This window comes from Taudactylus pleione, unplaced genomic scaffold (genome assembly GCF_031769625.1).
Source record: "Taudactylus pleione unplaced genomic scaffold, aTauple2 ptg000507l, whole genome shotgun sequence".
Lineage (NCBI taxonomy): Eukaryota > Metazoa > Chordata > Amphibia > Anura > Myobatrachidae > Taudactylus > Taudactylus pleione.
This window is the reverse complement of record NW_028284909.1, coordinates 2,060,571-2,087,840: the sequence shown is the minus strand read 5'-3', so window position 1 is coordinate 2,087,840 and position 27,270 is coordinate 2,060,571. Positions and strand designations below refer to the sequence as shown.

The following is a 27,270-nucleotide window of genomic DNA, read 5'->3' as shown; positions in this document are numbered from 1 at the left end:
TGCTACAGCAATCCCTGGCGCTATTCAGAAAACCTGTTTCAGCTGTACCTGGCAATCCAGTAAATCTGCTGGCAGCAACCCCCGGTGCTTCCAGAAAACCTGTTACAGCCAAACCTGGCAATCCAGTAAGCCTGCTGACAGCAACCCCTGGTGCATCCCGAAAACCTGCTACAGTAATACCTGGCATCCAGACGTCCTGTTACAGCAATACCTGGCCTGTGCTCTGCTGCTAGTCCTACTCCTGGTTGGTCCCTGGCACTCTGTAACCTGCATCGTGTCACCCTGCCTTGCTTACTGCTGTGGATCAACTCATGCTCCTTTTACCTACCTACTCCCTCCCTGAACCCAAAATTCCCAAACCTACCCATTCCTTCCTGTAACCTGTTATTCCCAATTATCCTATCCAGCCTGCACCTGAGTTCCAACCTTGTCACAGCATTTCCGGATCACCCTGTTTAACCCTCGTCTCAGCATTACCTGATTTCCCTTCAGCCATTGTCACGTTATTCCAGTTCAATCCACATTGTTCCAGTCCAGAGTCAAGTTCCAAGCTCATAAGTTCAGTCCACGTTGTTCCAGTCTAGAGTCAAGTTCCAAGCTCATCAGTTCTCCACGTAGTTACCCAGCTACCAGCGTCCACCCACAGCGATCCTGCCGCTCCACGTAGCTACCCAGATACCAGCGTTTACCCACGGCTATCCAGCCGCTCCATGAAGCCACCCAGCTACCAACGTCTACCCACGGCTTCCCAAGCCACAACAAGTAGCTTCCACGCTACCATCCGTCTGCAAGCCCATCTACTAGTAACCCGACCAGCTCAGTCAGCCTACATGCCGGTCCCAGTCCGGTCCCTCCAAGTGCCTTCTGGTCACATTCCAACGTCTCAAGTTTCCAGTTCCATTCACTCATCACCAAAGGCAGTTCTCACTGCTACACACTTCTTATAATAATAAAGCTATTCATCTACATCGTCTGTAGTTCCAGTCATGCCGGCCTCCGTTGAAATCCGATCACCACCTGAGACAGGTAACTCGCAGACACCAATTGTGACACTCCAATGCTGTCCCAACGCATTGGCATACCTGTGTTTGCTCGATCCTCCCCCCGTCACCACCCACAAATGACACTTCTTGTCAATCACTCTGCCATGGGTCTGCGTAGCCTCTTCGATCACAGTCCCGATCGCAACAGCTACCGTAGATTGCGTATGCATATGCGCAGTACGCAACAATCATCCGATTGCATGCGTATAAGCAAAAGTATAGTTGAGTACCATCTCTAAAGCCATGATAGTCAAGGCAGACCTCCCAACCATCCCGATTTGGGAGGGACAATCACGCTTTTCAGGCACTGTCCCACCCATGGGCCCCAGTGTCCCATGGGGGGGGGAGAAAATGTTGGAGGCCTTCCTCTCACATGCTGCTATGCATAGCATCTAAACACTAGAGAGAGCCTGGAGGTTGCCCAGTGTCCCCCAGAGTGAAGACAAATGGGTACATGCCACACAGACACCAGGAAGCGATGCCCTCACCCAACAGCGCCATGCCCTACAGGCAGAGCTTTCCTCTTCCACCTTCCAAATGTTGGGAATATGGTAAAGGACATGACGTCTGATTATTTCACCTGCTGGTAGCATGTATATTGCAAACAGCTTTGAATATAAGCACAAAAAAAGAAGAAGAAGTACAGGTGCTCAACTCCAAATTAACTGATTATATATAAATAAATACATTTTTGCAATGAATAGAGGTTTTTGGGATAATCTTGGCCAAGGTTATGGGCCTACCTACCGCATCCGGGTAACCTCTCACGGGTAGGTCCCTAACATACTAAGATTCAGATCCAGAGCGCAGGACACCCCCAAACTGGCCCAGCTTTGCACACCTGGAAAGCCTGAGACACTTTCCACTCAGGCTAGCACCCTTATTACATTGGTTAGAGCATGGAGTCTTGCATTGTAATATGCACACCAGTCAGAGGCACAATATAGGTAAGTCCTGCAAATATTTAGACTGTGTAGTGCAGCTTTGGTTCATTTTTGGGGCGTGGGTCCCCCTGGATTGTTTTGGTTAATCTGCTTCTGGGCACCGCATTATAACACATTTTTCCTTTATAACACATTTTAATCCTTCACTGTTTGTTTATTATACATGGACCTCACTTTTTATTTTCATTCTTTATATGCAGCCTGGCTGCTCTGAACTATCTCTTTTACACTGCACTTTTCTTACTATGGTGGTGCCCTGGGGCGGCTTGGCTGGGCCAGTTTGGGGGTGTCCTGCGCTCTGGATCTGAATCTTAGTATGTTAGGGACCAACCCGACAGAGGTTACCCGGATGCGGTGGGTAGGCCCATAACCTTGGCCAAGATTATCCCAAAAACCTCTATTCATTGCAAAAATGTATTTATTTATATATAATCAGTTAATTTGGAGTTGAGCACCTGTACTTCTTTTTTTGTGCATATATCAATTGTCTCCACAGGTAGCACCTCCAATTATATATATATATGTTCAAGGTGTGCAGTCTGAGGCCCACTCCCTATATAAGCTTTGAATATAATCATGGAACCCTTGGAACACTACATGCTGATGTTCCCAAACACACTCTCACACCTGGAATTGAGAAAATATTTGAACCAGCTCAGGACTGTGCCATCCAGTACACAGATTTTTTAAGCACTCAATTAGAATTCCATGATCCATGAACTGCTGCAGAGAGATCCAGGAGGATTAAGATCCAGAAGCATTGTACTATTTTGGCAAATACTGGACCAATTACAGCAATATACCCTACAGCTCTTTAAAGTCAAGTTTGCTGGTATATCACTGTCACTGTTGCTACATCGCACACATAAAGACACATATGTAGTTGTTATAGTTACAAACATTTATAAACTTAAAGTGTCAAATAGTTATACCTTGACTAATTCTCTCAACACCTATATATGATGAGCTCCTCTCTGGAACAGAGTTTCAGTCTCTGAAACTTTTAGTAATTGTGACAGAAAAACTAGTGTTTGCTCTACATTAGGTCAGACCTGGAGTATTACGACACTAGTTGCCATATAGCATACTTGCCTACTCTCTCAGAACATCTGGTACTCCCAGAAGAACATCCAATGGACTCCCACAAGGTTAGATCACAGCATTCCACCCACTTCAAAGTAAAATGGTTAATATGGAGGGGACACCATCTTGGCTTGGCTACCTTATATCATGAGGTGTGTCCTCCTGAAAGCACGCCCGCTGCTCACAGTGATCTGCTGCAACCCCCCCCCCCCTCTGGAAACACTCCCAGAGTTGAAGAATTTAAAGTTGACAGGTATTCCATATAGAAGTTTGTTATTATAGTGGTTAGTATACGTAGAGCAGCTTATTAACCTCTGTAACATGGACCTGATTCAGAGATGTACGCTAACTCGATGGTTAGTGTACAACTCCGATAGTTTGGGGACTGAGCATGTGCGGAACCGATCCTGCGATCTCGCTTGCAGACCACCTCGAGCCGCAGCATGATTGACATGTGCCGTTTGGGGGGCAGAACGGGGGTGTGGTTGCCCACCATTCCTGGAAACTATGGCATGTTGTCCCTGTTTTCTGGGTGGATGCAGAATTCCTGGCCTCGCAGCTGTCCAGGTGCCAGCCAAAGGAGAAACCATACTGTGACCTCGGTCACAGCGCTGGGATCGCAGATACAGCAGGTGTCAGACACCACCCGCTGCATTTGCATTTGAGATGGACGGAATGACACAGATGCTTGTGTGCGGCTCTGTAATTCCGTCCATCTCTGAAATGAATCAGGCCCTATATCTTTTGCTGTATATTAGTCTGGAAACGGTTGCAATGAAATTTCTAAGCATCTGTAGCTCAAGTGAAACATGGTCAGAAACCAAATGGTGAAAGTTTGGTAACCTGAGCTAAGCCCAATGCCCTCCATCAGATAGTCATTATCCAGAAAAACTATATCATCGCGAGTAGAATAGCAGAAACCATCATTGACTAACAGGATCATGAGTGCTCACTTCAAGCTTCCCAAATGCAACTGGATGCTCCTCAGGAGAACTGGAACAATGTTGTACAGAAAAATGACCTGAAAACTGGAACTTTTCGGCCAACAGTGGCCTCATCTGGAAAAAGCCAACATTGCAATCCAGTAAAGAACAAACCAATGTTAAGGTCTGAGCATTTTTCCTGATTCTTTACTGCAACAGGAACGATGGATTCTACTCTGTATCAGAAGACTCTACAAAAGAATGTCATTTTTTCTGCCCGCTTTTTTAGGACACGCAGCAAGATAATGACCGTAACACACGCAAGTCTACATTTCAATGCGTGAACATCAAGGAATTTACAGTTTGGAATGGCCTAGTCAAAGTCCAGACCTAAACCTCATTGAGATGTTCTGGCATCACCTTCAAAGAGGAATAGTGGCCAAATTGCTTCCACAGCACTGCAAGAGACAGATCAGCAACTGTGAGGAACATCTGGCTGAAGTTATTAAATCTGACACACAGATCATTGGCTGCTGTATCACTTACTATAATCAGTGAAATAAGCATTACCATTATGAGCCTGATACAGGGGATGCACGATATTGCAGTCTTTTTGTCTTTATGCTAATGCCACAGCTGAGGGGATTCGTACAGATGCCCACTGGCTGGGGCGCTAATCCTCAGCTGTGCGTATTACGATGCCCCATCGGTCACACTATGGGAGAGTGCAACAGCCCTAGGGAGATGCTGAATCTGACCCTGAACATGGCTGCCGGTGTCAGTGCAACTGCGGCAAAAGTCACAGTCGCTAATTGCGACCCGTCCACAATTAGTTAGCCACTCCCTTGTTACCACTCAGAAACGCCCACTAAAATTGCCTTTTTCTAAGCCCAAATTCGTTCTGCGGCTTTTTGGCGGTAACCATCGGGATGCATGAGCAGTGAGTCTTGGGCGCAGACTGAAAACGTTGGCCGCTTGTGTGCGTCACTGACATATCCTGCACTTAGGAATCAGGCCCTACAGGTTGTGTCACTTATTCACCAGGGCCCATGCTGAGTTGCACGTAAGCCAGTATTGCGATGGATTTTGCAGTTTTTATAGCGCTGTATATGCTCTGTAGCCGAGCGGGCGCATTTACGGTCAATTCTGTGTAGGACGCATAATGGCATAACATCTCTCGGTGAGTGACTGAACTGCCCACTATAAATTGAAAGCAGCCACAATGCACATTTCCGTACATCTTATATGGACCAATAAACCTTTGTAGGTACTATGAATATAATTGCCCAAACATAAACACAGGCAGTATTGGATACATCAGACAAAAGGGCATGGCAGGACAATATTACATATTTATTTCCATTTAAAATATTGCTTAGCATTGTCACATTGTACAGTACTGAAGCTGCTGCACATAATCAGCAATTGTGCTCTACCCTTACATCACTTTCATAGCACAGCACAGTATATAGGCCCCAGCAGGCAACCCTGCACTTGTGTGTAAGAGGGAAAATAAAGACACTTACGTGAGGGGCTGCCAGCTCAACGATGTGCTATTCCTAGCTGGGTAGCTGAGTATCTGGTCATCTCTGGATTTCAGGCCAGTGTTGGCGGCCACAGCTTTGGGGGCGGGTTCCTTGGCAATTGTAGTTGCCATTAGGGTGGTGGATGGGGGAAAACGGAGATGGAGTGGAGGCAGTGTAACAAAGGTGAGATTGTTGGCATCGGTCTTCTTCACAGCTATGGACTCAACCATGTTTATAACAGATGGAGCAGTAAGTCTAGGGACGCTCTCCGGGGGTGAGGAGCTTGTAATAAATGATGAACTTCGTCTCTCACAGTATGACCCATCAAAACCGATCTTGCACAGGCACTTCTGTGGTGTCTTACACACGCCCCTGTTTTTACATTTTGGGGTACATACAGCTGCAAAAGTAGAGGAAAAGACAGACCTTAATAAAGGGGATATAAACGTCACACTTTGTGATCAGACACATACATACAGTTATCTCTTACCTCTTGTGCATGCTCCAGTTTTAGGTGCAGTGCTCCATCCCGGACAACACTTGTCTCCGCAGCGGTTGGGTCTTAAAAAGTCCAAAAAGAAATAGATTTAGCATTGGATCACAATTCACATAATTGAAGCTGGAACAACAAACATAATAAGTATAAGGGGTCTATTTACTAAGCAGTGTTAGGAGACAGAGTGAAAAGTGATAAGAAAGTAATAAGGTGCCAGCCAATCAGCTCCCAACTGGCATCTCACAGGCTGTGTTTTAAAAATGACAGTTGGGAGCTGATTGGCTGGCACCTTATCACTTTCATATCACTTTTAACTCTGTCTCCTAACACTGCTTAGTAAATAGACCCCTAAGTGCTTTACTTTGTCTGTGTTTTTTCTTTTTTTTAAAGTGTCAACATATGAACAGATAAGGCGAAATATTATAAACTGGTGTGTAGTGGTATAGATTGCTGCTGGCCCTAACTCCCAGCTCTCTCCATTTTTAGAAGATACATGGGAATGTCTGTCAGAAAGGGGGTGTGGTCTGATTGCAAATTAGGTGGCATCAAAAGCAGACTACATTGTAGTTTTGAAAGGGGGCACAGACTCAGTTGTTTTGTCTACAGGCTATTCCATGAGATTTGAGGGGCCTAGTTATTATAAGGAGCGCATTTTAGCCCTGATAATTACAATTTCTTATTGCAGCATATCATGGCAATAAGAAATTATATATTGGGCCTATTTATTAACTTATCAGTGCAGGGACTGGCTCCGATAGGTAATTACCACCATAGAGATACAAGAGATCCCTCTCCGACAGAAATGCGGAAAACATAGCTAATGGGCAAAGATCCAAAATAGCGAAGCTTTTCAGAGCTTGGTAAATCGGGATTTTACACAGTCTCCATAGAAAGCTATGGATCTGTTTTTGTGATCCTTAAAAGGAGGAGTGAAGGAGATATATGCTGCGTTACCAAAAATGATGACCAAAAATGCGGCATTAACTTCATTTTTGGGGTTAATATAATAAATAGGTCCCTGCATCTGGAAAGCCAATGATTTTCTAGCTTCCTGTGTGGGAACAATAAAGTTTAGTTACTTAAAAAAAAAAAGTTTCATGGTTGAAGCGTCTGCTGTCTGACAGAGGAGAGAGATCGTGGGAAGCATACTGCAATATCCTCCATAATACTCAATGGCGTCACCTGCCTAGTACAACAAATCATAGTTTTCACATATACCCAGTGCTGTGAATGGGTGAATGTAATACTATTATTGCATGTCCTATCTCCTATCCAAAAATAGGATGTCAGGAGTGTGGTTTTCACAACAGTGTGTAGCGTGTGCTTTTTATGTGGTTTCTCAGTTCCGCTGCATGCAATGCATTATATGAGCTGTCATGTAGTCTATGCTGTGCACATCGGCATGCACAGACTCAAGGTTTGTGCGATAAAATCCCCCCAGGACCCATCTACTTAAGGCAAATCCCCCTCCCTTCGGCATAGACCTCTCATGCCCCGTTGCCTCCCCAGAAAAAGTACACTCCCCTGATCTCATCCCCGCTCCAGTGCTCTTGTAATAGCTGTTATTCGTCACTACTCTGCAGCGTCGCCCCCAGGTACAGTGCCAGGATAGCCAATCCTGGCGCTTATGCTGGGTATTATGCAAAATGTCGTACATACAACACACGAACAACATATCGCATAGTGCATCTGCGGGTATATACAGACAATGGGCCAAATGTAATAGGGTGTCTGTTTTGGTAAATTGCGAGTTTGATGCTAAACTCGCAATTTTTCACAACTCTCCAATGTAATAGGGTGTCTGTTCATTAAAACTCACATTTTTCAGAGTTACTAAAACTCTCCATTCTCAAACTCGCATCCAGATGTTTTCACATTGAAAACAATCAACTCGCCCAATGTAATAGAGTGTCTGTTTCAGACTCGCAAAAAAAAGATTACCAAAAGTTCCCAAATAATAGACCTGCTTCAGGCTAGCGAGTACATCCTGAGCAGGTCAGATTAACACAGAAACATGCACATATCCATGAGATATGTACATGTTTCTGTGTGTACTTATGTTAAATGTTATAAAATTAAAAAAAAATGACGTGCACCCCCTCCCCAAAAGCATAACCAGCCCTGGGCTTTATAAAGCCTGTTCTGGTTCTAAAAATACAGGGGCCAAAATGCGTAGGGGGCCCCTGTATATTAAGAACCAGCACAGGGCTTTGTTGAGCTGGTCCTGGTTCTGGAAAATCAGGGGACAAAACGAGTAGGGGTCCCCTGAAAATTCCCAAACCAGCACCGCACTCTTTCTAGCAGGGGAATAATGCCACAGTCAGGGAAAACCTTTCACAGGTTTCCCCGGCCAAAGCATTATCCCTGACTGCTAGTCAGTCCAGGCCGGGGATCCCTGGGGAGTTGGGTACCCCCCCCCCCAATAAAGGGGCACCCCAGGCCTAGACTGATAGCCCGGGGTATATAGACTGAGCAAAGTCTATACCTTTGCTCAGTCCGTATGGTTAGGTTTTTTTTCGTTTTTTTATTTTAACCCCTGGATTGCCTACTTGGAGAAGAGGACGTGATCTACGCATAGGAGAGGTGAGTATGTATTTTTTTTTCAGGTACACCCCTATGGATTACTTCGGATAATAGGTGAGTATGTGTGAGTGTGAGTGTGCATGAATGTTTTATTAAAATTATACTTTCACGGTGTAAGTTTGTTTATTTACGTATTTCTTTAGTTGTGGAACTACAAGTGCCAGCGGGCCCGTAATGCCCCGCATGCTGGTATTTCTGGTTAACCAAATACCAGCATGCAGGGGAGGCTTGCTGGTACTTGTGGTTCTACAAATAAAGACAATATGGTAAATTTAATTTTACACTTTCACTTTACACTATCAACCCGGCACCCACCGCCCTAGGGTGCCGGGGATAGCCCCGGGCTATCAGTCTAGGCCTGGGGTGCCCTGGAGAGGAGTAACCCTTTATTGGGGGGGTACCCAACTCCCCAGGGATCCCCGGCCTGGACTGACTAGCAGTCAGGGATAATGCTTTGGCCGGGGAAACCGGTGAAAGGTTTTCCCTAGCTTTGGCATTATCCCCCTGCTAGAAAGAGTTCGGTGCTGGTTCGGGAATTTTCAGGGGACCCCTACTCGTTTTGTCCCCTGATTTTCCAGAACCAGGACCAGCTCAACAAAGCCCTGTGCTGGTTCTTAATATACAGGGGCCCCCTACGCATTTTGGCCCCTGTATTTTTAGAACCAGAACAGGCTTTATAAAGCCCGGGGCTGGTTATGCTTTTGGGGAGGGGGTACACGTTTTTTTTTTTTTAACACACACAGAAGCCATCACGGATCTCACTGATCTGTGATGGCTTCTCTAAAACTCGCACCTTTTAATGCTACTCGCATTAAAAGGTGTCAGTTTACATAGTCCTAAACTCGCCTGCACTCGCAAATGCAGTAGCCTCGAGCTGAAAAGTTTGCAGGCTATTGAATTTGCGAGTTTCAGTACAAACTCGCACTTTTTAAAAGTGCGAGAAAATGCGAGTTTGTACTGTTACTAAAACTGACTACCTATTACATTTGGCCCAATATGTCTGTGATGGACATCGTTCACAGACATATCAGGTCTGCCCTGCAGATTAGCCACAGTCGATATGTTTTGCAAATATATCTGAACTTCTGCCAAACACCCGACCGCCCCTACACTGGCCCTGATTCAGAGCCGGATGCTCTGACAGAGCGCTCACTCTGAATCAGGGCCGTCCCTCGGAATTTTAGAGCGGCCTCCTGGCCGCTCGCATAGCTATGGGTGACCACCCACAGCTATAGCGAGCGGCCAAAAAGATGGTCACGATGATCAAGACCATTGCGACCATCAGGCTTGCAACGAGACCCTTGTGGTAGGGTCTCGTTGCCGCAAGCCCTGGAGTGCTTTTGGTTCTATCAGAGCCGAAAGCACTCCCACTGACATCACTTGTGATGTCAGTGGGGCTGGCCCCAGACGGTAGGCGTTTCCATGGGAATGCCTCCGTCTGGCCAGCCACGCCCACCAAAGGGGGCGTGCTGTCACTCACCATCGACAGCACGCCCCCTTTGTAGCGAGACCCATAGCGATGGCTTGCCCATAACTATACGGGTCTTGCGCATGCACACTGGGCTAACATCGACCCAGCGCTCGCGAGCGGGTCTGAATTAGGCCCACTGGCTGCAGGGACCGCCTACATTGACATCACAACTGGGCAGGCAAATTTAAATACCCATCCAGTTGTGATGTCTGGCCAGGCATATTGAGCGGCTGATTTGTAGGTGTGTATAGCTTACCAAATTGGCCTCCCAGTTGGTGGGAAGTCCGGCCGGTTGCTGGGTCACTTGGGTGTGTACCCAGCTGTGGTTACATTAGGCCTGATTCAGCAAGGATTGCAAGTTGCTAATACGCATGCAATCGGCCGATTGTTGCATACTGCGCATGCCTATGCATCGCAGTGCGCGTGCGCGAACTGGCCACTGCTATTGGGACTGTGATCACAGCAGCTACGCAGACCCATAGCAGAGTGATTGACAGGAAGTGCCATTTGTGGGTGGTGACGGGGAGGGGGGGGGGGGTCGGGCGAACTTATGCGTGCCTGTACATTTCAACGCCGTTGCATGGGCATGCATAAATTATCCACTGTGATACCATATGCAGCCAGAGCCTCATAGCGTGCGCTGCAGTAAGCAATTCCTGAGTGAGGTCTGACCTGCCTTAACAGTGCATATGGGTCCGATGTTACTCAATGTTACCGATTATTTCGCTATGTTGCTAAAGTAAGCTGATGTGAGTAAGGGGAAGTCGGCATCCTTATGTTAGGCTACGATCGCAACGCGAATGCACACATTTGCATATCACTGCTGATATTAGCAACTGCGTTGCGTGCATATTAGCAGAATAGCGATCCTTGCTGAATCAGGCCCATTGTTCAGTACTGGTTCTGGCTGCCTATGGGGTGTGTGGCCGCACAACCTGCACATACCAAGCGCACACCTATGACTGTGCATCTAATTGTCATTTTGGGCCTGATTCTGAATCACACGTAATACGGATGCAATTCCTATCTCTCTTATGATTCACTTAAACCATAAATTAAGCTAAACTAGTAAAGCAACACAAACAAATCTAAAATGTAATTGGATGACATTAAGGTGTAAATTTACTAAGATTCGATTTGGTCCCGATTTGTCGCCTTTTTTCAACTCGGACAGGATCGATCAAAAGCGAACGTTTTTTTCATTTAAAAAATTAGGAATTTACCAAGCTCCCGGTTTTGACAGGATCGTTTTGATTGATGGTGTATTTGGTCGATCCTCTCTGTTTTGAAGTCCCAATTTAACCGCCCGAATTTCTCTCCTGAACAAGCAGGTGCACAAATCAGTGAAATATGCGCAGACAGTTTTATTTTTTTATGGTTAATTTTTTGTTTAAAAAATGACGTGAGGTACCCCCCAAAAGGCTAACTAGCCCCGGACATGCCAGTCTGTCCTGGTACCTAAAATTACGGGGAACAAAATGAGTAGGGTTCCATCATAATTTAGGTACCAGCACCAGGCTGCAGGGCCAGTCCTGGTTTCAATTATAGGGGGGGAAAAATTGGTTAGGGGTACCTCTATAATTAAAACCAGCACCTGACCCTTTCTAACGGGGGGCTGATGCCACAGCCAGGGGAGCCCTTTCACCGGGCCCCCTCAGCTGCAGCATCAGTCCTGCTAGTCAGCCCAGGCCAGAGATCCCTAGGGAGTTGGGGACCCCCAATAAAGGGGTCCCCCTCTTCTGGGCACCCCTGGCCTAGGCTGATAGCCCGGGACTATCCCCGCCACCCCTGGGCAGTGGCTGGTGGGTTGATATTGTATGTGGTGTGTAAAAAATAGAATTAACAACATTGTCTTTGCAGTCAAACTGCAGGTCCCAGCAAGCCTCCCTCACAAATAACACAAAACACACACCGTGAAAGTACAGTTTTATCAAGTACACATACACACACACCTACATTACCAGGACCATTCCTGGTAATGTAGGTGAGTATGTGTCTGTGTATGAATGTAATAAAACTGTACTTTCACGGTATGTGTTTTGTGTTTTTTACACATTTCTTTACAGATGAACTATAGGTACCAGCGGGCCCTTAATGCCCCGCATGCTGGTACTTGTGGTTCTCCAAGTACCAGCATGCAGGGGAGGCTTGCTGGGACCTGTAGTTTCAATGTAAAGATAATGTTAATATTTCTATTTTTTACACACTACATACACTATCAACCCGCCATCCCCCGCCCTAGGGTGGCGGGGATAGCCCCGGGCTATCAGCCTAGGCCAGGGGTGCCCTGGTGAGGGGAACCCCTTTATTGGGGGGTCCCCAACTCCCCAGGGATCCCTGGCCTGGGCTGACTAGCGGTCAGTACTGATGCTGTGGCTGGGGGTCCCAATGAAAGGGCACCCCTGGCTGTGGCATCAGCCCCCCACTATATATGGTCTCATGCTGGTTTTAATTATAGGGGGACCCCTACGCAATTTTTTTTCCCCCTATAATTAAAACCAGGACTGGCCCTGCAGCCTGGTGCTGGTACCTAATTTACGGTGGAACCCTACTCGTTTTGTTCCCCGTAATTTTAGGTACCAGGACAGACTGGCAAGTCCGGGGCTGGTTAGCCTTTTGGGGGGGACCTCACATCATTTTCTTTTTAAATGAACCCTTAGAACACACTTGCCATTCAGAAACATCCACAAATCACACTGATTTGTGTATGTTCGATGGCAACTCGCAGCTCAGGAGGTGGTGCATTTAAAACTTCTATTGAGTCCCCAATTTGAGTGTAAAACGGGCGACTTTAGCAAAACGAATAATGGTAAATTCACGATTTTTATTAAAAAGTGAAAAGTACTTCTGATTAGAGCAGATGGTGATATCATTTCTATTGTTCAAAACGGACAAATTTGCGGCATTAAACCACACGATTTCAAGTTCAACCTGAAAAAAAATGAAGAAGTCACCCGATTTGCAAAAAAAAGTGATATTATCACCCGAAATGCAAATCGGGACAAACACGGATCTTAGTAAATTTACCCCTAAGAATATGACATAAAATGTAAGTGGATGGTCCAAAAGTGGTTTATCGTCTATGACGTTTTTCTAATTAGTTTAGTAACACTGCACAACAATGAAAATGTTTCTGATGTAAAAATAGTTACTTCTAATTGATTTCAGCATGCAAAGAATGAATATGACATTTAAATCTCTCAGTTAGCTCTGAGTTCCGAGATATAGCCCATTTCTGACGATGTAGGGGTATTCCTAGTGAAGTGGGCAGAATGGAGAGAATCTTACCAGCAATCTGCGTTCCGCGCAGAGGGGGCGGGGCCTAATGACCTAATTAAATGAATCAGTTATTTGTCCCCTCCCCTATTCAAATATATGCGATTCACGGGATTACCCACACAAGATAACTGTGGTGCACTGAGTGACAAGCATAGTGAGCGATTCCACCAAGACATTTCAGCAATGGAACAAAGATATCTGGGCAGGTGAATCACTACTGTTGGACAGTGAGAAGAGATGCCCCAGAAGAGGAGTACAAGCGACAAGCAAAGAGAAAGCACCCCCATGAATAGGCCACTATATTAGATAGCACTTTCGTATGCTGTATGTTTGTTTCGTATGCTGCATGTTTGTTTCGTTTTGTGTTCTTATTTGTGATTGATTGAATTAAAACAACTGTTATTTATTTTCTATCAAGAAAATATGAGATTATTTTAAAATAGCTTTTCACTATGACTATATTACTAATGTATATACAGTATAGTGCAAGTAGTGTAGCTCAAAAAATAGAGCTAGTAAAAACATTCTGATATCATTTTAGTTTTTCTTGACCTCAAATTAGTAATGTATGACTATTTTTAGAAAGGAAACAAATTAAAAGTAGGGAAGTGCGCCGGACCATTTTTGCCGGATTTGGATTTGGTTTTAATTCGTCGTCTGGCTTTGGATTTGGATTTGCCAAACTGCGGTGACTGGCTTTGGATTTGGATTTGGATTTGGATTTTTTTACAAAAATTGACAAAAAAAGCTAAAATCACATAAATTGGTCTTTTTTTTCTTCCTAGAGTATTATTAACCTCAATAACATTAATTTCCAGTCAATTTAGACCATATCACAGCTTATAATATTGTTTTCAACATTATTGGCCAAAGGATGCAGTGAGCTGACTGGTTACTAAGCGACAAAGCAGCGGCACAACGACACAGACACCACAGTATAAAGCACATCTATGACACATTGCCACACAGCAGTGGCAGAAATGAAAAGTAGTGCACCCACCCAGTGGGGTACGGCCAGCAGAATCACAGTACTTGTTTACATGTGGGCTACGGCCCAAGGAGTCACAGTGCACAATCTTATTCACATTACACCGCACATAGGGCCTGATTCACATTACACCATAAAGTAGTGTCTCTTATTTATGTTACGACACACAGTAGTGCCCCTTTTACACAATTCCCACAGTAGTGACCCTTTTACACAATGCCCACAGTAGTGCCCCTTTTACACAATGAACACAGTAGCGGTGTCCCTTACACAATGCCCCCAGCAGTGATGCCCCTATGCAGTCCCCTTAGTAGTAGGGTCCCCTATGCAGTGCCCCCAGTAGAATGCCCCCCAGTAGTATGCCCCCATTAGCAGGCCCCCCCCCAGTAGTATGCCCCCCATTAGCATGCCACCAAGTAGTATGCTCCCCATTAGCAGGCCCCCCCAGTAGTATGCCCCCCATTAGCAGCCCCCCCAGTAGTATGGCCCCCCCAGTAGTAGGCTGCCCCAGTAGCAGGCCCCCCCCAGTAGTAGGCTGCCCCAGTAGTAGCCCCCCCTGTAGTATGGCCCCCCTGTAGTATGCCCCCCCCCAGTAGTAGGCTGCCCCAGTAGCAGGCCCCCCCCAGTAGTAGTAAGCCCCCCCCCAGTAGTATGGCCCCCCCCAGTAGCAGACCCCCCCAGTAGCAGACCCCCCCCAGTAGTATAGCCCCCCCAGTAGCAGACCGCCCCAGTAGTATAGCCCCCCCCAGTAGCAGACCCCCCCAGTAGCAGACCCCCCCAGTAGCGCCCCCGGCCCTTGCACAAGTAAAAAAAATAAAATAAAAAAACTTACCTGAATCCCCGCTCCCGCGCCGTCCGCTCTGCTGTCACACGCTGAGGAGGGAGCCGGAAGACGGAGCTCATGTGTGACCTCCAGCCGGCTCCCTCCGTGCAGCAGCCAATGAGAGTCTGTGTGACTCTCATTGGCTGCTGTAACAAACACACAGCTGCCGCTGGCGGCTGTGTGTTTGTGTCTGTGTAGGGCAGAGCGCTATCACAGCGGTCTACCCTACACAATAGGAGCCCTGATGTCGGATTCTCTAGTGAGAATCCGACATGAGGCGGCCGCCGTTCGGCCCCCGAACGGGGATCCGAGTCAGGCGGTGCCTGTTCGGGTGGACTCGGATCCCCAATGTTCGGAGCGGTTCGGATTCCACAGAATCCGAACCGCTCATCTCTAATTAAAAGTATTAATTTGTTGTACAGTGTAATGTTTCCACCATATTTCAAGTCATACATGCCTACTCTCCCGGGAATCGCGGGAGGCTCCCGATTTTTCGGGTAACCCCCCGCGATCCCGGAAGAATAGGCATATCTCCCGCATCCCGCCCACTTCCTAGTGAAGTGTGCAGGATGGGTAGATTTTACCTGAAATTATCGGGTCCGTCGGGAAGGGGCGGGGCTAAATTAGGCAAATCGCGTCATTTAGCCCCGCCCCCTCCTCACGGACCCGCGAATCACGGGGGTTTTCTGTAAAGGGGCGGGGCCTAATGCCATCCATCGTCTGGCCCCGCCCCCCGAAGAGGAGAGCAGCAGGTCCCCTCCTGCTGCTCCCGTAAAAGCTGCCCAGCAATGTAGGTAAGTATGTTTCAAGTATTGTTCCAAAAAATTGCAAATACAGGCACATATTACACTACTGTATATTTAACAAAGATGTTTCCAAACACTCAGAAGTGGGTGTGCATCTTGAAAGGCGCTTGTGAAAACGACAAGCAGCGTGGGCCTGAATATTTTTGCTTTTCATAGATGTGCCATAATGTATGTGTACATATTGTATGTTTTATAGATGTGTATTCTACAGCATGTGTGTCTTTTCTGTGTTCTTTTACTAGGTGGGTTCAACTTTTTGTGGGTGGGGAAGCAAATATGATTACACACAGAGGGCCTGATTCAGAGCTGGACGCTATTTGCGGTCATTCGTTCTGAAAAAAGGGGTGGCTAGTCAAATGAACCGTTCGCTCTTTGCGGTCTGTTCACACCTCTATGTCTGAACAAGCGAACAAAACTTGCGGTCGTTTTTTTTGGAAACTACGCCCCCTGGCCGCTCGCATCCTACGTCATGTCCGCTATTTATTAGATTAATCAAGTACATCGACCAGCGTATGAACTGCTCGCTATTCTTGTGGTTGGTTTTTCCTACCACAATCTTGCGAGCAGTTCTGACTATAAAATAACCCAGTGACGTGGTCAATGACGCTGCTGTATTAATTATGCACACCCATAAAACGCCCATTTTGACCTTTAAGCACGTCTGCGTTCGGATCTCCACTCCCCGTTTCAAGCACCTTCCCCTGTTACCACCCACATACGCCTCCTCCTGTCACTCAAAATAGCAGGCATTCGCTATTTAGCGAACAAAAGATTTTCGGCCGCACTGACTGGCTCGCGCATGTGAATTACGATCCGTACGCATGCGCAGTTGGGCAAACATCGCTCGGAACGAACGAGCGGCCGCTTACGAGCGGCTCTGAATCAGGCCCAGAGTCAGTCCTGGGTATAGATTGGCATAAAAGAGCTGGAGCTACGTTTAATTAAAGGCTATAGAGCCTGATTAGAGTTGTACACTAATGCTGATTTTCGCAGCTGTGGATGTGCGAATATATACTAATGCAACAGCGGCTGGGACTTCTACTGAGACGTCCAATGGAGGCTTCATAGCTGTCCACAACTGCGTACACATACACAGCACCGGGCGCTGGTCTGGCAAATATTAACTCCAATGGGTATATTTACTAATGGACGATTTTAATTGATTCTGATTGATTTAAAATGTATTCAAATCATTTAGAATCAATCTACATCGATGTGTTTCTGGGGCTAAATCACGAACAGACAATTTTTTATTTTTTTTTGTATTAGTAAATGTGTGATTAATGCTGGCCATACACAGTGCGATGCACCGTGTAGTGCGACTGCCGATCCATCAGCAGACGGATCGTGCTGTCACTGCCGGCATTCGTGCGGTCCCCGAAGACCGCACGATATGCCGGCTCCCCCCTCCACCATTTGAATGGGATCGGACATTGCATCCCAGGTCAGATGGTTTTGCAGGAAACCCTGGGGATGCGATGGATGACCCCGCAGGAGCGCGCAGCACGATATCAGGTACGATATCGTGCCCATACACGGCACGATATAGCACCTATATCGTGCCGTGTATGGCCACCTTAAGCCCCAGAAACACAACATAAATTTAGATTGATCAAAATCAACCTTTAGTAAATATACCCCCTAGAGTGAGTATATGGTTGTGCAGCATTGCCACCATACCTGCGACGATGTATCCATGTTCTCTGCGTACAGGATCATAGACACTGACGTAAAAACGCCCTGAAAACGCGTTCCAGGAAACGGGGACACATCTCCCCTGTTCCCTGAGAGTGCCGAGCCCAGGGTGTGCGTCATAGAACCCCCAATTTCCTGGCCTCGCACGCAGCCAGGAGCCGGCCAGGTTGAGTAAAATGGTGATCCGTGATAGTGATCTGCGGCAGCGTCTAAGGACACTGAACTTGCATCTCAGATGCATCCAGGTGGTGTTTATTTCCTACAGGCATTTCCATTTTAGTTGGACGGTATTGTACTGTGCAACACCATCCTCATCTGGATCAGGCTCACTATGTACTAATAGTACATGGTCCACTAACACAGAATACAGCGCGTAATTGCATAGCGGTCACTTTAGGACACAAAGGGCTTTAAATTCCTAGACCCTAATCAGAATACTGGATTGATAAACATTAGTCTTGCTAAGTCGGCCTCATACAGATGGAGGTCCAGGAGTCAGCAGGACACATGTTCCACAATACACTGATAGACAGAGATACAGCCCAGAGACCTGAAGCCTCCTCAAAACAAACTAATGTGGTAAAATGGACAGTCCATGGGGTCATTCCACCATCAATTAAAGTCTGCAGATGCACATCATGTCTTGTACAGGATGTCTCAAGTATAAAACAGGACACAGCATGCACTAGGAATAGGGAATCCTATTGAAGTACGTTTTGGCTCGTGGAACAATGATGACTGGAAAGGAGTGCATTAGGAGTGCAGATAAGTGGGCATTTCTCATACAGGTGGCAGATTGTGTTCTTGGCACGCACGTCCTGGATCAGACACGACACCTCTATAGGCCAAGAATTATCACTGCATAGAAGCTGTCCCGTCACACAGGGGTCCAGCAACCACTAGTTATCAGCACAACACCTCCTTTCTCTTATCTTCCATCTGCAGAATCCAGTCATCATCCCACACTTTTCCCACTGGTGCACCTCCAGACAGACGTCTCTCTGTCTTCTGACCCCAGCTCTGCCACTTAGCAGCTCTGCAGCAACTGCCTGTTTAACCCTTAGTAATGGAGAACTTAAAGCCTGTAGTTCTACAAGCATGTATCATGGCATTACAGTTGCCTCCTCACTCCTCTTCCTTCATGTATGTCTTGTAACCGCTCTCATGAAGACAATTTACTAAGGAACACTTCCAGCATTTTACTTAATGCATCTGGGCATGGATTATGCATTGGCAATTTTTCGGACATGCCTCATGATCATGAGCAATATATGTATATATAGCCAGGGCCGTAGCTAGGGTAGTGCAGCCAGTGCCATCACACAGGGCACCACAGGTCAGGGGGCGCTGTTTGGGACTGTCAAATGTCTGTTTATTATTATTCTTGCTTGTAGCTTCCTCTTATTTCATCCCCAGCATCTCCTGCCCTCTCCTATCTCTTCCCTGGCCCTTCCCCATGAAGCCATGGCCCTTTTTTGGGTGCATTATGTCCCTTTGCAAAATGCTCTTTCTGGCACAGGGCACCAAAAAGTCTAGTTACGGCTCTGTATATAGCCATAGAGAAGAACAACACACAGAGACTTGCTATAAGCAAAAAGTGATGTATTGAGCAATACATCACTTTTAGCTTCTTGCAAGAAGTGTCCGTGTGCTGTTCTTCTCTATGGCTATATTTTTCTGAACTAGAGCACCGGAGCCCATTGTCCTCTTTTGGGAGTGCTGACTGTTATACTATATCTATACAGATATACATACATTGTGATAACTTTACACATCCTTTGTAATTTATGGTCTGCGAATACGATCATGAACTTTTGCATATCATTCCACATCTGGCACTTATAATACCTTCTTTAGGACCAATGTTAGATGGGCTCCGTTGAATGTTGTCATTCTGTGACCAGTAATCCGCAGCTTCCAAAGCAGGGTCAGTCAGAGCAGATGTAAACTGAATATAAATGCTATTTGTCTGTTACAGTACATCTTAGCTTTTTGACTGTTGAACTGCTATCTGCAGTTCTATCCTGCATAAAGAATTCCCGACGTGTTCTCTCATTTAGCACTGCCCTTAAGCTGGGTACACACTAGACGATTTTTTAAATGATTTGCCGATTTCCGACTGATCAGAACAACAAATCGTTCAAATCGGATCGCAACCACATATGCAGATCGGTCAGCGGTGCGTACTGTGCATGCGTAATCATCGCAGTGCGCATGCTTGAGTTAGCATTGCGATCACTCCTTACACAGAAACAAAGCCATTGCAGAGTGAGTGATGGGAGGTCAGCGTTTGGGGGTGGCGATGGGGGAGTGGTCAGAGAAACGCAGGCGTGCCAGTCAGTTTGAACGCTGCTGCATGGGTGTGTATAAATTAACCACTGCGATGGCATACGCCGCTGGTGTACTAACTGCGTACGACGAGGTTAGCAATTTCTGAGTAAGGTCAGACCTGTTGTAATTGTGTGTGAGGGGCCGATGTTACTTGATGTTCCCGATGTATACGCAGGACTGCAAGCTATTACAGATGTGAGATAGCGGTAGTGGGCGTCTCTATGCTGGCTGTGCTACGGCTTTGCGATCGCATTCATTAGCATATTTGCACAGCAGACCTGCGTGCGTAATTGCAGCTACTATCGCAATATCAATCCGTAGTGAATCAGGGCCTTATGCGCAGTCCCATGGGGTCGTCCGTCGCATCTTCAGAGCTGCTGTACATGCTGCTCAATCTGAAGAGGTGATTGACAATCCCATGCATTTGTATGCAGCGAGGGGACGACATATTGTGCGGTCGTTCAGCAAATCGTGTGGTGTGTACAGACTGCACGATATGTCGTCCATCGCATCTGCCGATGGTTGGGTACACGGTCTAATGTGTACCCAGCTTTAGTTAGAGTAGTACATAATCATGAGGAAAGGAGACAGTGGGCCTGATTCAGTTTAATATTTACAGATTTTATGTTTACAGGTATATTTTGGCTCATTTTTATGCATCGGTGCCAAGAGGGTCGGGGGGCAGGTACTAATTACTAGGGTCTGTGCTTGCTGGAGGGGCCCATGTATGCTGTCCCATCCCCACCCAGCCTCCTCTGACTTGTCAGTGGCAGCAGCCTATCCCTAGCTCAGCAGTCAGCACATCCTGCTGTGCTGCAGTGGGTCTAGGGAAGCTGCTGCCTCTGAGCTCAGCAGCAGCCTCCTCTGCCTGCACCTGATGTGCGAGAGTAAGGTGGGGGAAGTGATCGCACTGATAAGTCCCTCTCCTGGATCTGCCTCTGGCTGAGGGCAGACCCTCCAACATTTCCTAGTAAGAACCCGGTACATGGGGGGGCATGACCGCAGATAAAGGGGCGTGGTAATCGGTAAAGGGGCATGTCCATGGGGGCTGGAGGCATCGGACGCTGGCTAGTTTAGAACATGCAGTAATATACTGCATGTTCTGTATACCGGCGCTGGCGGTCAGGGCAGAGAAGCACGGAGGTCGGCTGTCACTCAGCAGCGCTGCGGGAGTCCTGTGTCCCAGCAGCGGTGCTTAACAAATCTGGTGAGTGTACCAACCCGGTACAAAACGGTACAGCCCCGTTTGCCGGTACAGACCATTAGAAAACGGTACTGTACCGGCTAAAACTGTATAGTTGGAGGGTATGTGAGGGGTCCACGGCACCACCTTGTGTAGTGTACGGCGCCGCTTTGCAGCACCACTATTATTAGTTTTTAGAATTTTTTCATAGAGAGCGTGGCCACGGCTCACAATTAGGCCACTTCCCCTACAGTACCTGGGCCCGGCACCACTCTTTGCGGCCTTGATTTCATGTATAGTAAGTGGGTGATGGTTGTGTTTTATGTCTACCACCTGCCACCAAAGTATAGAATGGTTTCATCAAGTTCTGTTTTCCCAATTGTTAGAACAATGGGGTCTGTTTTTTTTTTTTTTTTTAATTTTGAGTTTAACAAAAAAATATTGCCATAACTCCCTGGTGATATTGGACACTTATGCAATGACCACTGACTTACCGCTATGTCGGCCAGCAATGATCGTTTTTGCGCATGCGTGAATCATCCTTGCTGGGTCACATATGCGCACTGTACCTGGAGTCTTATCTCATGCTTACACGTGCAAAAAAACCAACAACAAAAAACAAATGTAAATATGTCACTTAAATATGAAAAAAAATGAATTTAGTTTTTCTTGATTACTGCATTTGCTTACACCATCATAGGTCAACTGGTAGTACAGTGACTGCCGCTGTCCATGGTAAATATGATGTAACTAAAGCTGGGCACACGACGTGTGTACCCGGCGTTCCGACGGGCAACACCCCAGTGAACGGGCCAACATATCGGGCAGGCGGTACACATTAAACCATCCGGTGTCTCAACGCCTGATATATCGCCCCTGCCCCATCCCGCTGCATGTGGTCGTCAGCCGCATTATCAGGTTGGGCTGCATGTAGGGCCGACCCGACGGTGCAGTTGACGACCCCACCATCAACGATTTTGACAATTTGTCATTCCGATCTGCCGGAATCGGTCAAAATATCTATAAGTGTGTACCCAGCTTAACATGGTGAAACGTAAGTATTTTTGCCAGATATAGGTCTCTTCTGTTTTTTATAAATAGACCCCGAAATCTTTATGAAGTAATTTAGACATACACAGACAGTCACCAAATTATAACTAGGGGCCTGATACAGAGATGGACACTAATGTCTCCGTAGCTGCGAATAAATATTACCACACTGAACTATTGCATTAGTACTGCAGTTTTAGCTTCTTAAGTAATCACATAGTGTTTCATCACATACCTCGGTTTTTAATTACCAGTTAACAGCTATTCCCCAGTGTGTGTTTATATTTGGAAAAGTTATATACTTTAACTGCCTAGCAGGGATATAAATACATCACTGCTGAGAACCAATTGTCAGGAAACACCTGTATACGCCTGACATGGAATGCTAATGTAAGGGCTTCCCAGGTAAATCATCTCACAGTCACCTACTTACAGGCTAACGATTAGCTGATTTACTCCCCACATTCTTGCTGCCACCCCTCTTACACCAGAGCTAAAACCCGGGTTATTGCAGGGTTACTGCAGGGTTGCTCCTAGGTGTAAAAGGGGTCATGGTTGGATTCTCGGGTCAAGTTACACAGCAATCTAACCCAGGTAACTTGCAGGGTTTAACACAGGAGCGACCCATGGAACCCTACAGAGTAAACGGGTAACCCAGGTCGTCCGACCCAGGTCCCGTTTACAGCATGAGGACTCCCGGGTTTCTCACTGCTTGGAGATGATGTAATTCCAAGCGCCGGGAGAAGTGTTCCAATACACCCGTGTGCAGTGTGAATGGCGCGAACGGCGCTGATCCGGTAATAACCCAGATCGGCGCCGCAGTGGAAAAGGAGTCTGTCCCGAGTCTGACCCGTTTTGGAACTGTGGGCCTGATTCAGACCCGTTCGCTAGATGCGGCCGCTCACTCCCAGCGTATGTAAATTCAGCTAAGTGACGTCAAGGCAGGCGATCACACACCAAGGCATAAGCACGCCCACTATGTTTTGGCGAGCGATCACTTCATGTTTACAGACGCCCACCAGCCTTTCTTTAGCTGCCCACTAGCGTACGTCATCTCCAGGAAGTATAAACAACCATCGGTACATCGGGAACCATCGGATCAGACCGCAGCGCTTGTGGTTGACTGTACTCTACCGCAAGCACTGCGAGCAGTTCAGTGTAAAAATCAACCAGGTGACATGTACTATGACGCTGCCTGTTAATTATGCACGCCTCTGAAACGGCGTTGAAACACTCAGGCACGCCTGCGTTCGCACCTCCACTCCCCCGTTACTACTGGCCTGCCCCTGTTACCACCCACAAACGGCCTCTCCTGTCACTCATTACACTGGGCTGTCTTTGTTGGGCGAGCGAACGCTTCCCGATCACTCAAACTGGTCTGCGCACGCGCACTGAGATGCATACGCATGCGCAAATGCATAACATCGGCCGCGTACAAGCAAGCAGGCGCTTGCGAACGGGTTTGAATCAGGCCCCACGTTCCAAATCTCGGGTCAGATCCAGGACTTTGGTGGAAATAACAGTATTACTTTAATAACCCCTTTTACACTAAAATTCTTAATCAAACCCGGGATTTGGAACACAGGACCTGATTCAGACCCGCTTGCTAAGATGCGTTCGCTCGTAGCTGCAGATGGTTCACATTGTGCGCATGCATACGCATCGCATTGCGCGTACGCGAACCACTGTGAAAGATCCGGAAGCAACGCTCGCTGCGCATAGACTGCCCAGCAGAGTGACAGGAGAAGCCGTTTGTGCGTGGTGACAGGTGCTGGCCATTAAAAACCGGGGAGTGGAGATGCGAACGCAGGCGTGCCTGAGTGTCTCAACGTCGTTTGAGGCGTGCAGAATTTATAGTCAGTGTCATAGTACACGTCACCTGGCTGGATTTTACACTGAAGTGCTCGCAGTGCTTACGGTAGGGTATGGTCTGCCACAAGCGCTGCATTCGATTCCGATTGTACTCGATGCAGTGGTTGCATACACTTCCTGGAGATGACGTGCGCAAGTGGGCATCTGCAGTGGAGTAAGTTAATCCCAGACGCCCGGAGGCAAAGTTGTTGGCAAAGGTGCCATGTATTGGGCAGCCGTAATGGTACACTACAACCCTAAGTGGGTTGAATATGTTGTGGACAATGGAGGAAGTGCCCCTTCAGTGCTGGAGCCCGGCGGCAGGCGCCTCCATTGTCTCCCATAGTTCTGCCCCTGGGCGTTTCCATACACAATGCGATCGCATGCCAAGACATAGTGGGCGTGCTAATGCCTTGCCATGCGATCGCCTGCCTTCCCAAATTTGCATACGCATCATGCAAGCGAACGCTTCTAGCAAGCAGGTCTGAATGAGGTCCACAGTTCCAAACCAGGTCAGACCTGGGGCAGACCCCTTTCACACCGCGGTGCTGACCAAGGTTATTCCCGACCTGGCCGGTGCCTGTTTACTAACGAGGCCAGGAAATCTGCGCCCACCGACGCAGACCCTGGCCTTGTCCCTCCCGGAAAACTGGGACAACGCCTCTGTTTCCGGGAACGGTGCCAAGGAACGCCCCCCGAGCGCCGACAGGCTGCGGCTGGGAGACACTGCGAGCGGAACTGCTGGATGAGGGAAATACATGCACAGTACACATCCTGTGCATGCGCAGTCCTCCAGCAATCGGAGATGTGCGCTAAACATCGGGTTAGCGTACATCACTGACTCAGGCCCTTGGTTCAAAACCTCTTGGACACCCCCCTAATGATCAATTAGTCAATTAGAAATTTTCACTTAGCTTAATTGGGCCAATAATGACATGGCATTATTGGGGTGAAATTCTGCAAAGTGCAGAATAATGGGTTAAAAGATGTGGGACAGGTATATGGAAGTGCTGTATGTATGGGACAGGTATATGTGAGTACTGTATGTATGGGACAGGTATATGTGAGTACTGTATGTATGGGACAGGTATATGTGAGTGCTGTATGTATGGGACAGGTATATGTGAGTATGTGAGTGCTGTATGTATGGGACAGGTATATGGAAGTGTATGTATGGGACAGGTATATGTGAGTGCTGTATGTATGGGACAGGTATATGGAAGTGTATGTATGGGACAGGTATATGTGAGTGCTGTATGTATGGGACAGGTATATGGAAGTGTATGTATGGGACAGGTATATGTGAGTGCTGTATGTATGGGACAGGTATATGGAAGTGTATGTATGGGACAGGTATATGTGAGAGCTGTATGTATGGGACAGGTATATGGAAGTGTATGTATGGGACAGGTATATGTGAGTGCTGTATGTATGGGACAGGTATATGTGAGTGCTGTATGTATGGGACAGGTATATGAGGTGCTGTATGTATGAGACAGGTATATGTGAGTGCTGTATGTATGGGACAGGTATATGTGAGTGCTGTATGTATGGGACAGGTATATGTGAGTATGTGAGTGCTGTATGTATGGGACAGGTATATGGAAGTGTATGTATGGGACAGGTATATGTGAGTGCTGTATGTATGGGACAGGTATATGGAAGTGTATGTATGGGACAGGTATATGTGAGAGCTGTATGTATGGGACAGGTATATGGAAGTGTATGTATGGGACAGGTATATGTGAGTGCTGTATGTATGGGACAGGTATATGGGGTTGCTGTATGTATGGGACAGGTATATGTGAGTGCTGTATGTATGGGACAGGTGTATGAGGTGCTGTATGTATGGGACAGGTATATGTGAGTGCTGTATGGATGGGACAGGTATATGAGGTGCTGTATATATGGGACAGGTATATGGAGGTGCTGTATGTATGGGACAGGTATATGGAAGTGTATGTATGGGACAGGTATATGTGAGTGCTGTATGTATGAGACAGGTATATGTGAGTGCTGTATGTATGGGAAAGGTATATGGAAGTATATGTATGGGACAGGTATATATCAGTGCTGTATGTGTGGGACAGGTATATGTGAGAGCTGTATGTATGGGACAGGTATATGAGGTGCTGTATGGATGGGACAGGTATATGTGAGTGCTGTATGTGTGGGACAGGTATACAGTATGTCAGTGCTGTACGTGTGGGACAGGTATATGTGATTGCTGTATGGATGGGACAGCTATATGAAGTGCTGTATGTATGGGACAGGTATATGTAAGTGCTGTACGTGTGGGACAGGTATATGAGGTGCTGTATGTATGGGACAGGTGTATGTGAGTGAGTTAAGTATGGGACAGGTATATGTGAGTGCTGTACGTGTGGGACAGGTATATGAGGTGCTGTATGGATGGGACAGGTATATGAAGTGCTGTATGTATGGGACAGGTATATGAGGTGCTGTATGGATGAGACAGGTATATGAGTGCTGTATGTATGGGACAGGTATATGGAAGTGCTGTATGTATGAGACAGATATATGAGTGCTGTATGTATGGGACAGGTATATGAGTGCTGTATGTATGGGACAGGTATATGTGAGTGCTGTATGTATGAGACAGATATATGAGTGCTGTATGTATGGGACAGGTATATGGAAGTGCTGTATGTATGAGACAGATATATGAGTGCTGTATGTATGGGACAGGTATATGTGAGTGCTGTATGTATGGGACAGGTATATGTGAGTGCTGTATGTATGGGACAGGTATATGTGAGTGCTGTATGTATGGGACAGGTATATGTGAGTGCTGTATGTATGGGACAGGTATATGAGGTGCTGTATGTATGGGACAGGTATATGAGTGCTGTATGTATGGAACAGGTATATGTAAGTGCTATATGTATGGGACAGGTATATGGAAGTGCTTTATGTATGGAACAGGTATATGGAAGTGTTGTATGTATGGGACAGGTGTTTTAAACATTGCTGGTTGGATTTACAGGTGTTTTTATTTTTAAAATGATGTGGCTTCAAATCACTAAAATATCAATTTAATGGCATTTTTATGCACGCCAAGTTTAACTGCAGTATTTATTTTAATGAAAAAAAATATGCTATTACTTTTTTCTCTGCTATATGATTTCTACTATTTTTTCACTGCTAGTAAAAAAAATGAACTTACGGTATATG

General features: G+C 46.7%; 1 protein-coding gene across 1 annotated transcript in view; it reads right to left on the bottom strand.

Moving 5' to 3' along the window:
• LTBP4 (latent transforming growth factor beta binding protein 4) overlaps nucleotides 1-27,270 on the bottom strand; it is a 209,793-nt gene that overhangs the window by 147,845 nt on the left and 34,678 nt on the right. The window contains exons 2-3 of the mRNA XM_088450149.1: nucleotides 6,010-6,080; nucleotides 5,520-5,919 (exon numbers count right to left, since the gene is read on the bottom strand). Coding sequence (XP_088306275.1) covers nucleotides 5,520-5,919; nucleotides 6,010-6,080 — 471 coding nt within the window. The remainder of the gene's footprint in view (nucleotides 1-5,519; nucleotides 5,920-6,009; nucleotides 6,081-27,270) is intronic.